The 14498-nt window shown below is 37.9% G+C and overlaps 1 protein-coding gene across 4 annotated transcripts in view; it reads left to right on the top strand.

Moving 5' to 3' along the window:
• Positions 1 to 14498, top strand: part of RAD18 (RAD18 E3 ubiquitin protein ligase) — a 114891-nt gene that overhangs the window by 19056 nt on the left and 81337 nt on the right. For all 4 annotated transcript variants that reach the window (XM_067755297.1, XM_067755294.1, XM_067755296.1 and 1 more), the window contains 2 exons: positions 11432 to 11493; positions 12669 to 12739. In XM_067755297.1, coding sequence (XP_067611398.1) covers positions 11432 to 11493; positions 12669 to 12739 — 133 coding nt within the window. The remainder of the gene's footprint in view (positions 1 to 11431; positions 11494 to 12668; positions 12740 to 14498) is intronic.

The following is a 14498-nucleotide window of genomic DNA, read 5'->3' as shown; positions in this document are numbered from 1 at the left end:
TCAAGTTCTTTGCCCATTTTTAATCAGATTACATGTTTTTTTGTTATTGAGTTACAGGCGTTTGTTGTATGTTTTGATATTTTTGGATATTAACTCAGGTATATGGTTAGCAAATATTTTCTTATGTTTCATAAGTTGTTCTTTTATTCTGTTGATTGCAGAAGCTTTTTAGTTTGATGAAGTCCCACTTGTCTATTTTTGCTTTTATTGCCTGTGCTTTTGGTATCATATCCAGGAAATCATTCCTAAGACTAATGTTATGAGGCTTTTTCCCTTTATTTTCTCCAGGCAACTTTATAGTTTCAAGTCTTTATTCTTTTACAGTGGAAATCCAGTTTTCCCAGCACTATTTGTTGAAGAGACTGTCCTTTCCCCATTGTGTACTCCTGGCACCCTTTTCAAGGACCATTTGACTGCATATGTGTGGGTTTATTTCTGCATTCTCTATTCCATTGGTGTACATTCCTGTCTTTATGCTAATACCATATTATTTTGATTACTGTAGATTTGTAATATGTTTTGAAGTCTGGAAATGTGAGACCTCTAGCTTTGCCTTTCACATTATTTTGGCTATTCAAGGTCCTTTGTGGTTCCATATGAATTTTAGAATTGACTTACCTGTTTCTGCAGAAAATACCATTGGTATTTTGATAAGGATTGCATTGAATCTGTGGATTGCTTTTGTTAGTATGAGCATTTTAACAATGTTAAGTTATCCAGTCAGTGAACATGGAAGTGTCTTCTGCAGTTTCTTTCAGCAGTGTTTTATAGTTTTCAGTGTACTTGTCTTTTGCCGCCTTGGTTAAGTTTATTCCTAATTATGTTATTCTTTGTGATGCTATTGTAAATGCGATTGTTTTCTTAATATCTTTTCTGGATTGCTAGTTTTAGAAGTGAAACTGACTTGTGCATTTTGATTTCGTATCCATCAACTTCGCTGAATTCATTTATTAGTTCTAACAATTTTTCTTGTGGTGTCTTTAGAATTTTCTACATATAAGATTATGTCCTCTGTGAACTGAGATAATTTTACTTCTTCCTTTCTGATTTGGATGTTCTTTATTTTTTTTTAACGTTTAATTGCTCTAGGTAGGACTTCAAGTACTATGTTGAATAGAAGTGGCAAGAGTGGGCATTGTTGCCATGCTTCTGATCTTAATGGAAATCATTGGGTATGATATTAGCTGTGTGCTTTTCATAATGGCTTTTATTATGTTGAGGTAATTTCCTTCTAATTTTGTTGAGTTTTTTTTTTTTTATCATGTAAGGGGGTTGAATTTTGTCAGATGCTTTTTCTGCATCTATTGTGAGATGATCATATGATTTTTATCCTGGTTCTGTTAGTGGTGTAGCACATTGATTTTGTGTGTGTGTGTGTGTGTGTGTTTTTTTGCAGTACGTGGGCCTCTCACTGTTGTGGCCTCTCCCGCTGCGGAGCACAGGCTCCGGACACGCAGGCTCAGTGGCCATGGCTCACGGGCCCAGCCGCTCCGCGGCATGTGGGATCTTCCCGGACCGGAGCACGAACCCGTGTCCCCTGCATCGGCAGGCGGACTCTCAACCACTGCGCCACGAGGGAGGCCCACATTGATTTTTGTATGTCAACCTATCCTTGCATCCCAGGAATGAATCCCACTGGGTCATGGTGATGATGCTTTTAATGTGTGGTTGAATTCAGTTTGCTAATATTTGTTGATGATTTTTCATCAGGGATGTTGGTCTGTAGTTTTCTTGTAATGTCTTTGGTATCAGAATAATGCTTGCCTCATAAAATAAGTTTGGAAGTGTTTCCTTCTCAATTTTTATGAAATGTTTGAGAAAGATTGGTGTTAATTCTTTTAATGTTTGGTAGAATTCTGCGGTGAAGCCATCTGGTTGTAGGCTTTTCTTTGTTGGCAGATTTTTGATTACTGGTTCAGTCTATGCACTAGTTTCAAGTCAGTTCATATTTTCTATTTCTTCATGAATCAGTCTTGGTACGTTCAACTTGTTCGTATATATTGTTCACACTAGTCTCTTTTAACTCTTTCTATTTCTGTGGCATCAGTTTTAATGTCTCCTCTATCATTTCTGATTTTATTTACTTGAGTCTTCGTTTTTTCTTAGTCTGGTTAAGGGTTTGTCAGTCTTTTCAGGAACCAACTCTTAATTCCATTGATTTTTTTTTTTCCTATTCTCTTTTGTTTATTTCTGCTCTAATCTTTACTATTTCCTTTCTTTCAGTAACTTTGGGCTTAGTTAGTTCTTTCTCTAGTTCCTTGGTATGTAAAGTTAGGTTTTTATTTGAGATTCTTTTTCTTGTTCTTAGTGTAGCCATTTACTTCTATAAACCTCCCTCTCAGTGGTGCTCTTGCTGCATCCCTTAAGTTTTGGTGTGTTGTGATTTCATTTTTTAAAACATTTTCTGATTTCCCTTTTCATTTCTTCTTTGACCTATTGCCTGTTCGGGAGTGTGTTAATTTCCACATATTCCTGAATTTTCCATTTTTTTCTTCTGCTATTGATTTCTAGTTTCATTCTGTTATGGTCAGAAAAGATACTTGATGTGATTATTTTCTGACTCAACATGTAATCTCTCCTGGACAGTGGTCTGTGTGCACTTGAAAAGAATGTGTGCTCTGCTGATGTTCTGTATATGTCTATTAGATGGCTTTGGTTTATTGTATTGTTTAAATCCTCTGTTTCCTTATTGATCTTCTGTCCTATCCATCATTGAAAGTTGAGGCATTGAAACCTTCTACTATTATTGTTTTGCTATGTGTTTCTCTAGTTCTGTTGGTGTTTGCTTTGTGTGTTTGGGTGCTCTTTTATGGTGTCCTATAAGTCCCTTAGGCTTCTTCTTTCTTTTTCCTTTTTGTGCCTATGAATGAATAATTTCAAATGACTTGTCTTTAAGTGCATTGATTCTTCTGCTTGATCAAGTCCACTGCTGAGCTCTTCTGTTAAATTTTTCATTTCAGTTTCAAGTATCCCCTGCTTTTCAAAAGATTGCTTTATAACACTTCCCTTTTATGAAAGACCTACATTAGGACCAATTTCCATTAACCAAAAGAAATCTGAAGAGGATTTTCACTTTTACAAAAAAAAGGCAAAAGGTGAAAATAGCCTTCAGTATTTTTTTTGAATGAACTGTAATAGAAGTGGTGTGCACCCTGAACAGCGAGAGTGGCACCCCTGGCAACTATACTCAGCATCGCAGCATCAAGCTGCCATAGCTTTGAACTGTGTCTGTGAGTATCTGTGTTTCATGTTGCTTTATTTTGTGCATCTTCACTTTTTCACTTTATGCCATTTTGGCTTATGAAAGTTTTCACAGGACCAGTCAACTTTCAGATGGTGGGGGAAACCTGTATTATATTCTTCATCTCCAGAATTTCTGTTTGGTTCTCTTTTGTGTTTTATGTCTGTGCTGGTACTTTCGTTTTGTTCATGCATCATTTTCCTTAGTTCATTGAGCATCTTTATGATGGTTATTTAAAATTTTTTGTCAGGTAATTCATACACATCTGTTTTTTTAGGATTAGTTTCTGGAGATTGGCCATGTTTTCCTGTTTCTTTGTATGCCTTGTTACTCTGTTGGGATCCATGCATTTGAAAAAACAGTCACCTTGTACAGGATTTACAGACAAGCTTCCTATAGGGAAAGCCAGATGTTCCTGCACTAACTCACAGCCAGCCCAGCTAGAGATTCTGGGGACCTCTTAAACCTTTTCTGTGGATGGGTCTTCTCTAGACTTATGAGTATAGTTAGAGATGTTTTGCTGGTTTCTTTTTTCATTACTGTGTAATCTTTTGCTGCTTCTTGTATCTGTGGTACTTCAGAGTATTTGGAATTGCAGCAAACTGCCCAGCTTTTTTTGTTCCTAGCGGCCCCCATGCACTAGAGTATGCCAGGTCCCATCAGAAGTCCAAGTCAGGCAAGGTAGAAGCAGTCCCTGGGGCAGCCCCTTGGAAAGCTGAAATACTGGTTGCATCCTTCTCTCTTCTCTTTCTCTCCAAATGAGAAGGCACTGAGTTATATCGGCCTCCATCTGTATTGTGGGTCCTCTGGAGCAGTGTCCCAGCTCTTTTTTGTTCTCGTTAGTCTCCAGGCATTTAGAGTATGACAGGTCTCTTCAGTACTGTGAGTTGGGTGAGATAGACACAAGTCCCTTGGGCAGCCCCCTGGAAAGCTGGAACGTTGGATGCACGTTCTTCCCCAAGAGAAGCTGAGAGGTGGGAATTTCTCCTGCCTGCTCCCAGGGGAGGGGTAATGGTGAATGAGTGACTACTCGTGCAAACCGTCACCTTTGTTCTCAGCCACTCCAACCTGGTCCCCTTTCTTGTCAGTGATTAGATTCAGGCAAGATGGAAACCAGTCCCTGGGGCAGCCACATGAAAAGTCTGAACATTTCATATGTGTTTCAGTCTTCTCTTGCTCCCTCCCCCGGAGTATGGAGTGTCTTTCTGATTATGTGGTGCTGAGCCAGGGGTAGGAACTCTGGCAAGTGAGGGCCACAAGTTTTCTACTGGCTTTGATGTGGCTGGTTTTGTGCTTGCCTTGGGGTATAGGAGCATCTTAACTAGTATCTGGCTTTCTCACAAAGGGAATTGGTTTATGTATTGTTGTTGATTTGTGTTTCCATGGGAAAAGTAGGGTCTGGCTTCCTGTTCTGCCATCTTGCTGACATCACCCACTTTCTATGGCTAATTTATTCATATACTAAGGTATGACATTCTGGGGTGTGTACTCAATGCCCATGCATTTAGTGAGGTTCCTCCAACCTGCCTGCTAGAAATTTCATGAACTCTTGACGCTTTGTTACCTCTCCAGTTATTGTTCTTTCCCTGGAAGTTGATCTTTGTTTGGCCTTATGGATTTTCACGCCCATGTATGTGCAGATTTGCCTACAGTCATAGAATTGAATGGATTTGTATTCATATTTCTGGAGGTCTTTCTGTATGTAGCATCTTTCTTTCTGGTACTCTGCCCTACAAATTCTAGCTACCTGGATTGCCCTGAACTCTGATCTTTGTTTCTTCAACTAGCAAGACTGATGGGCTTTTGGCTTTCCTCCCTGCACGGTGGTCCAAAGTCTGAAAATTTAGAAAGAGTTGTTTTATATTTTCCCTTGGTATTTTAGTTGTTTACAGAAGGAGGGTAATTCTGGATATTGGTTACTTTCTCCTGGACAGAGATGGAAGTCTACTCTATATATTTTAATTATGTCATTTTAGGGAAGAAAGACTTGACTTTTTGTGAAATCAGTGAACTCAGCTGAAAAATTAACCTTTACTTCCATTCTTTTTTTTTTTCATGTTTCTTTGTCACATACAGTTGTCACTGATGTCATTCTTTATCTAAGAGGAATTCAGTGGAGAATACTTCCAATAAAGATAATTTATTTTATGAGCACTTATTTTTCATACTCTACCTGTCATGATTCAATAGGCATTCTACTAATCATCAGTTGTCACAGGTTCCCTCAAGACTAAAAGTTGCTCTGGATCTGTAATTGTTTTAATGACACAAAAGCCCCCAGAGTTTAGTAGAAGCCAGACTTAGCTATCGTGTTCTGCTATCATCCTGGATTGACTAGAATTGGTGACCCAGAATCCTAGCCATTTTGCTGTTCCTTTCCTTAAACATTTCAGGATTTGTCATTTTAAATTTAAATTTATTCGGTTTTCCTATGTTAGCTTTTTGGGTGTAGGTAGTGAATACTGCATTTGCATATCTGCTGCTATTAAGGTTTGAGTGGGGTGCAGTGGCAGAATGCAGGACAGTTAAATTGATCGAAATTCATGCTATTAAAGAGGGAGAGGGCCTGGACTTAACTCCAATCCATAAAACACCATTAAGTGAGAATGTTCTCACTAATAGATTCATCTGCTTAAGTGCCAATTTACTTTGCACTTTTTCTGACTTGAAAATGGAAGATGCTCAAAATATTTACTGCTAGGTGAAATCATTGGCTTTTAGGCACTGTTAAATTACTACTATTTTAAAGATGGACCAGCAGTCATTTTTCTTTTTCTTTTGTGGATTTTTGACTCACAAAATTAATTGAGGCTTGTGTTGTAATAAAAAGCAATTTAGGGCTTCGCTGGTAGCACAGTGGTTAAGAATCCACCTGCCAATGCAGGGGACATGGGTTCGAGCCCTGGTCCGGGAAGATCCCACATGCTGTGGAGCAGCTAAGCCCGTGTGCCACAACTACTGAGCCTGCGTGCCTAGAGCCCGTGCTCCACAACTAGAGAAGCCACCTCAATGAGAAGCCCTGCACCGCAATGAAGAGTAGCCCCTGCTCCCCGCAACTAGAGAAAGCCCATGCACGGCAGCAAAGACCCAACACAGCCAAAAAAAAGCAATTTAATTTTACTAAAAAAAAAAAGTGAAATGTGAAATGTTCCGTTTACTGACTTTTTCTAAATTAAGAGGCAATGTAAGATTCTTTTAGGCAAATAGTCAGTGTTATTCTTCTTTATCATTCTTATGAGGCAGCACTGTGAAGCAAGACGGGAGAAAAGAGATAGTTACACATACAGAAGGGACATATAGTTATGCAGAACTGCCCTTATGGAGATGCTGGAGTGCTGGTTGTTAGTTGGAGGGATGTTATTCTCTTATCAGCTAACTGGTCACTTAACACTGGACTTGGAGGCAGAGGCCAGCTTTCTCAGCTTTGAAAGGATCCTTCGAAAGCATCTCCTATACCAGATGTTCCTGCACTAACTCACCAGCCAGCCCAGCTAGAGATTCTGGGGACCTCTTAAACCTTTTCTGTGGATGGAACTGGATTTTCTTTTTTTAATTGGACACTTTAGAATTATTTTTGACATGGTTCATTTTCTCATAAAATCCTTAAGATCACATGCAAAATGGATTGGCTTAAGTTTTAGAAACTTGCTTTTTACTGTCAGGATGCTATGCTCTTCTGATATATGAAAGCCAGCAGATGGCTGCATCCTGTTTGAGATTAGAAATACCTCCTTCCCCAGGCTTGCTTGCCTCTTTGAAACTACCCTTTATTTCACTGTTTTATTCTTCCCTCCCCGACCCTATACACATGGCTCATAGTTGGGCTTTTGGGTGGAAAAACAAACTTCACAGGTGATTTAAATAAAGCCAGCTAGAAATACACGGTTCAAAGTTGTTCAACTGCTCTACTTTGATTGAAATATCATGGTTGCTCACTAGAGAATAAATTATGCTGGTCTGCAGTTCACCAGTACATATTTAGTAGTAGACTGGTAGGTTGAAATTAAGCCAAGGGCTTGATCCACTTTGGACTAGTGTCTGGTTCTCCATGTTTGGAAAGAAAACACGTATAAGATTATGCAGAAGAGAAAGCAGTAGCCTCATTTTACATACTCTGATACAAGTGGTCCTATTAATTAAGTACATATTGGTATTACATAGGTATATATAATAAGTGCTTCTTATAAGCAAATAATAAATATTTTAAATAATTAATTAGAAATATGTTAAAAGCTCGGACTCTGGTACGTGCCTTTGCCACCTATTAATTCCATAATCTTGGGCAAGTTGGTTAAGCTGTATACTGCATTTTCCTTCTTGTAAAATGGGACTAATAGTACCGACCTCAGGGTTGCTGTACGGATTGAAAGTGTTAATACAGCTACCATGCTTAAAACAGTGCACAGTTAAGTACACAATGTTATGTTAAATCGAATGAAATTGCCAATATTTGTCCTTTTTTGACTTACCAAAAGTTTCATATGGTTCAATCTAGTACAAAAACATATTAATTAAAAAAAATAATTGTTGTTCAATCAGAATCACATATTATGGATGTGATTTACTGATCAAAATCCATTGGATCGGTATGACTGGGGATAGAGCCTGGCAACTAAACTAAAGCCAACAATAATCTCTGCAGGTGACTCAGATGAGCAGCCAGGTTTGGGAATTCTTGACTTACAGTATCACTCAGGAGACTTTATATACTGTGGAGAGAGTAACATTGATAGTCAAGAGAATGAGTATAGAGAGGAATTTTGCCTCAGGATGAATCATATTTCAGGTCTCATCTGCATCTGATTTAGGTGATATTTAGATGAGAGTTTGGCCTTCAGACTTTAGAGTTGATGTTGGGATGAATTACGACCTTTGGGATTGGTGGGATGGGGAGAATGTGTTTTGCATGTGAGAAGGACATGGATTTTGGGGGTAAGGGGTGAAATGCTATGGACTGAAGTGTGTTCCCCCCCACCCCAGAATTCATAAGCCCTCAGCCCCAGTTTGATGGTATTTGGAGGTGGTGCCTTTGGGAGATGCCCCTGATAGTGGGATTAGTGCCCTTATAAGAAGAGATGTAGAAAAATTAAAAAAAAAAGAAGAGCTGTAGAAAGCTTGTTCTTTCTTCTCTGGCCATAACAGGACACAGTGAGTAGGCAGCTGTTTATAGGCCAGGAAGAGAGTCCTCACCACAAACCTATGATACTGGCACCTTGATCTTGAACTTCTAGCTTCCAGAACTGTGAGAAAAGAAATTCCTGTTGTTTAAGCAACCAGTCTGTGGTATTTTTTATGGCAGGCAGAGCTAAGACACCTAATTCCTCCCTCCAGTCCTTTGTATCACTGCTGTCATTCATTTTACTTACACATAAGCATATGTATATTTACATAAGCATAAATAATCTAATTTGCTGCTATTATTATTTTGAACAAACTATTGTCTGTCACATCAATTAAGAATAAGAAAAAAAGGTTTTAATTTTACCTGTACTTACTCCTTCTGGAATTGCTCTTCTTTTCTGTATGTGGATCCAAGTGTCTGGCTTATATTATTTTTCTTTTCTCTGAAGAACTTCTTTTTTTAACGTTTCTGGCGATGTCAGTCTACTGGGAGCACATTTCCTTAATTATTGTTTGTCTGAGAAAGTCTTTTATTTCTCTTTCACTTTTGAGGGATCATTTTGCAGAATATAAAATTCTAGGTTGGTGGGTTTTTTCTCTCTTGCTTGCATGGTTTCTGAGAAATCAGATTTAATTCTTAACCTTTGCTCATCTGTAAGTAAGGTGTTGTTTCCCCTCTGGCTTTTTCCAAGATTTTTTCTTTATTTTTGATTTTCCACAGTTTGAATGTGATATACCAAGTTGTGGGGTTTTGGGCATGTTTCCTGCTTGGTGTTCTTTTAGCTGCTTGGATCTGTGGTTTGGTGTCTGACAATCTGAGGGAAATTCTCAGTCATTAATGCTTCAAATATTTCTTGCTTTCTTTCTCTTTTTCTTCTGTTTCTGGTATTGTTATTACGTGTATGTTACACCTTTTATAGTTGTCCTGCTAAAAAATGTTCTTGAATATTGTTCTGTGGATTTTTTTTTCCAATCTTTTTTCTTTTTGCTTTATAGCTTTGGAAGATTTTATTGAGATATCCTCAAGTGCAGTGATTTTTTTTCCCTCAGCTGTGTCCTGTCTAGTAATGAGCACATGAAAGACATTTTTCATTTCTTCTACAGTTTCTCATCTCTAGCATTTCTTTTTTTGATTCTTCCTTAGAATTTTCACCTCTCTGTATACATTACCCATTTCTTCTTGCATGTTGTCTACTTTGTCCAGTAGAGCCCTTAGCATCTTAATCATAGTTGTTTTAAGTTTCTGGTCTGATAATTCCAACATTCCTGCCATATCTAACTATGCTAATGATGCCTGCGGTTTCTTCAAACTGTGTTTTTTGCCTTTTAGTATGCCTTATAATTTTTTCCTCATAGTGGGACATGATGTACTGGGTAAAAGCAAGTGTAGTAAATAGGCCTGTAGTAATACGTCATGAGATTGGTGGGGGCTGGGTAGTGTTCTATATTCCTACAATTAGGTCTGTCTCTTAGTGAGCCTGTGCCCTGGACTGTGAACTTCACAAGTGGTTCTGAATTTTTTACCCCCTTAGGTGGGACAGGATGGCTAGAGGTAGCTGAAGTTGGTTATTTCCCATCCCCCAGGTTAGCTGGGCTCTGGTAATAGCCCAATAGAATAGGCTCCAGTAAAACTGTTTCTCTTGAAGTTAGGCCTTGTTAAGAAGAACAGAGTGCTCTTGTGTATTTCAAAATGATTTACTTTTCCTCCTCTTCCTGCAGAAGAACTCGGGAATTTTTCTCTTATAGTCACTGTGAGAACCTGGTAGAACCCTTGGAGCAAAAACTCACATAACTGTCAGGCCTCCCCTCCCCAGTGTCTGGGTCCCCATTGAGTTTTTAACTCTCAGACTTGTCCACACTGAGCCTCCGGCAATTGGTCAATTACAGTTCAGATTTTCCTACGCCAACAGTGGTTCGAGCAGAACCTCTTTCTCTGGTTCCCATGCAAGTTTCTGCTCTGGTACGTTGTATTTCTTTGTATCCATCCTGTCTGTCTCTTCAGTTTTGGAGGCAGCAGTTTACCTCATAAGGTCACTTCTCTGATGGATCTAGGAAGGATTATTGATTTTTTAGTTTGTTCAGCTTTTTACGGGTTATTAGATGGAGTGATGACTTCCACGCTCCTTACGTGCCAAACTGGAAGTCCTCGTTCATTTTGCTTTGCTTCCCCAAAGAACTTCACTTGTTGCCTGATCTTTCTTTTTCATAATGTGTTTCATTGTTCCTGGGTGCTCTTACTGAGGCTGGCATGACTTGTTCACTTCCAGGATGTCTGTACCGGAAATCCTACTGCCTCCTTCTCCTTAACTAAACTGAATCCTTTAATGAGGCCCCCTCACTAAGGTGAATTTGTGCCAATAGCAAATGGTACCAGTAAGGTACCATTGTATTAGTCACATTTGGGGAGATGATTTTATGCTGCTTTGGGTGTGAAGAATTAGTTCATGCCAATTTCCACTTAAATTGTTAAGACTTAATACATTGTCCTTAATACACTGAATTGTACTGTAATTGCCTCACGCTTTTTTAATTCCTTGAGGTCAAGAATCTTCCCTCTTTCCTTAGTGTCTGCCACAAAAGTATTTGTAAAGTGTGGGATGAAGGGTATCATTTACAGAGTTAGGATGTAGAAATCCCTAATTTGATCATCCAGGTATATATTATTTCTTAACACATGTATAGATCTTATTTCAAAATTTATATTTTAGAATGTTAGGCAGTGGAGATATCTGACATGTTTATACAAATTCATCCTAGGTCTTACGTATATGTTTCCTTCATTTTACAGATGGAAGATACAGAGAGTGATACATGTTGCTTATAGAGTTGTGATATGCTAGGGACTCATAATTATTATCATTTGATATGTTTCCCTTTTCTAAAAATGCTATTTAATCATATTTGCAAATGTGTAGAGATAGAGTAGAGGTACTAGAATTTTGAGATTATAATGATATACGTTAGATGATGGAAATATTCTAGGGTTTAAGTCAGGTTTTGTTAGAAGTCAGAATCCAATAGTCTTATACAGCTTAAGTAATTTATTATGTTGCATTTGTGTTTTTGCAGACTGTTCTCTTTGTATAAGAAAATTTCTGTCCTATAAAACACAATGTCCAACTTGCTGTGTGGTGAGTTTTTCTTTTCTTTTTTTTCTTTAAACTAAGTGGTGCAGATATTTCTGCTTCATGTATACACAAAAGCCCAGGGAAGATGTATAATTATTGAATTAAGCTATATCAAAGACAGTTTCAGAAAGGACTGATAAAATACATATATGGAGAACTGGGCTTTGTTCCACTTTTCATAAAGATTTCTGATAACCTAAATGTATTTTAGGAAGAAAAAACTAATTTTAAGATCAGGACACTTTAAATCTTATGAACTGTGTTTTTATGGCTCCTCACTTTTTATAATTTCTCAACTTGGGTAGAAAATCTGATGGTAGGATCATTTATCTGCAAAAGATTGATGTTTAAGTATTTGTGCAGAAGGCAGATTCAGCTTAACTGGCCCCTTACCTCTTTCCCAAACCAGACCTTCAGGGAAAACACCAAGAAACTTGTTAAAGTTTCTGAAGCATTTTATGTAGTGGAAATAGGTGAAAAGGTATGTAAAAAGGGAAGGTAAACATAAGTAGGAATAAAGAAAGAAGAAAAAGAGATAGTAAGGTCTGATAGAAAGGACACTGGGGCTAATTAAAGGGTTTGGGTTCTAGTTTGGTGCCTCTGGTAGGTGCATCGTGTCAGGATGTCACTGAACTTGTTTGGCTCCCAAGTCTAAGCTCTTTCCAACTAGGGATGCTGCTGTCATCAAGATGGTATCATCACAGAGATAAAGTGTATGCCATTTACGCTAGATAGCTACTGGGTTTATCGTTTTCCTCTTGCAGTCTTGAACACCAATCTTGTTTTAAAAGTCTCCTTGAGCATCTAAGGCTCTCGTGTTATTACTTTAAAAGAGCATCTCTGTTCTGCTTTTCAGGAGACATTTTTGGGAGAGCTGAGTGCTGGCATTTTGAAGAAGGATTCTTGCTCATGTTAGGTTTTATCTTAGTACAGAGTACATATGTTTTTACCAGATGCTTTGGAGAGCTTTTAAACAGACTTCCAGTCAGCAGATAGTGATTCACTGTTTTAAAATTCCGTATTAGTATGAGATGAATGAACTTTATTTTGAGGTTTTCCTGGAAGACTTAGTGGGATGGGGAATCTCAGGAGGATGAGACATACGTTTTCAAAAACAAGATTATGACAAGTTAATTATTGTTTCTGACCTTTTTCTATCTGTTGTTTTTCTTTTCCAGACAGTCACAGAGCCGGACCTGAAAAATAACCGCGTATTAGATGAACTGGTAAAAAGCTTGAATTTTGCACGGTATGATTTTCTTTTGTGACTAATCCCTAACTGCTTTTGCCTTTTATATGTGTCCATCCCTTTACTCTGTGCACTTTTCGGGATTAGGGAATGCAGGGCTGCATATTGGGGGGTAAAAGAAGGGATGCAACAACAGTCATTAATCACATATGGACAATCTAATCATAATAGGATTTTCTTCCTTTACCTAACAGAAAGTCTCCTGTTATGAAAAACAAGAGTTAAAATGTAGATTTGGGCACTTACTTTCGAGTATTTCAGAAATACTTCAGCTTTATCTTTTATTTTCCCTGCCCCAGCATTAGAATCAACCATTTTCCCAAGGAGCCCTGGGTCCTTTTATTGGAGAATGGCATTTAGAAATCAGGATCTGGAGCTGGGTATGCTCATTGTTACTGGGGTGTCATTGCTTCTAAACCCTCTCAGTGGACAGAGCTGGGTAGCATATGCATGTGTATGTGTACACACATATATGTATAATAGTTTCTGTGTCATATATTAATCCATTAATTCTTAATCCGATTTGCTCAGCATGTATAAAATGATGTGTAACATGAAGTGTGTAATTGCTGGTGCTTTATAAAGTGTAGCTTTACTTCTTAACTGTCAAATGTATGATGGTGATAGTCAGTGCTCACCCAGAGGGATTTAAAAAGGCATGTTTTATCAGACAATATCTTGAATTATTTTTAGTTTTAATCATGCAAGCCAAGCAGGAATTTTTGGAGTTTTTATTAGGAACATACTGTGTTTAGTTAATGGTTAGGTGGCCACATACTTAAGTACATGAATTCCAAGCTTGTTGGGACGTTCTTGGAGGTTCATCACATTACTTCTAAAAATGTAAAGAGATTTCTTCCAGTAGAATTGCACATTTTTTCATTGGTTTGCATACTAAAAATGATCAGATTTAGTACTCTGAACTCGCCTAGTAAGGCATTTTAGAAATCAGCTGGTTGGTTATTTCCCTAGGGAGAGTCATAAGAAGGTGGTATACTTTCCTAGATTAAGACACTCTGAGATTCTCTGGTGCTCATAATTAAAGTGATTGCTTTTCTTATTTTAAAGTCCTTCACCAGTTAGATATTGAAGTTGGTAAGAAAAGATGGAGACATGTATTTAAAAAGGAATTGATCAGCTGTCTGCTTTTCTCTGAGGCAGCAAAATTGTATCTCATGGCTTATTTTTTCCTCAGCTGGTATTGAAAGCATAACAGCCTCCCTGCTAGGAAAAAGGGACTGTTACGAAGAACTGCATCTGTTTGTTGAAGATAAATGGTCAGCATCTTTGGGTTCATAGACCCTTTGGTAACTTAAAGGGAGGCCTTGGAATGATTGTGCTCTCTCCTTCTCTCCTCCCTCCCCAAAGAAATAGGCTATTTAAATATTCTTTGTAGTGGGTGTGGCGGGGTAGGAAGCATTCTTTGTAGATTTGGGACAGATTTTATCATTTGTTTCTCCCTCTGTTTGCCTTCTTGGAATTGCTTTATGGGGAACATTTCTTGGACATTTGTCATATCTAAAGTGCTGTGGTACTTCATTTGCAAAATTAGTAGGGTTGAAATTCAACGTAATCGGTTTAATTACTTGTTTGAAATGTGGTTTAGATCAGTGAGGGAGGAAGTTTAATTTTATGAGTAAAATGTAAGTCATTTATATTGTTTATTGATTTTATTTCTTCCTGTGCTTCCCATCTGTCATTGCCATTTTATGATATTATGATTTTTAAAAATTTAATATTCTAAACTGAATAACAAAAG

The sequence above is a fragment of the Pseudorca crassidens genome, chromosome 10, assembly GCF_039906515.1.
Source record: "Pseudorca crassidens isolate mPseCra1 chromosome 10, mPseCra1.hap1, whole genome shotgun sequence".
Taxonomy (NCBI): Eukaryota; Metazoa; Chordata; class Mammalia; order Artiodactyla; family Delphinidae; genus Pseudorca; species Pseudorca crassidens.
The sequence above is the reverse complement of the archived record's forward strand: the minus strand, read 5'-3'. Positions and strand labels throughout refer to the sequence as shown.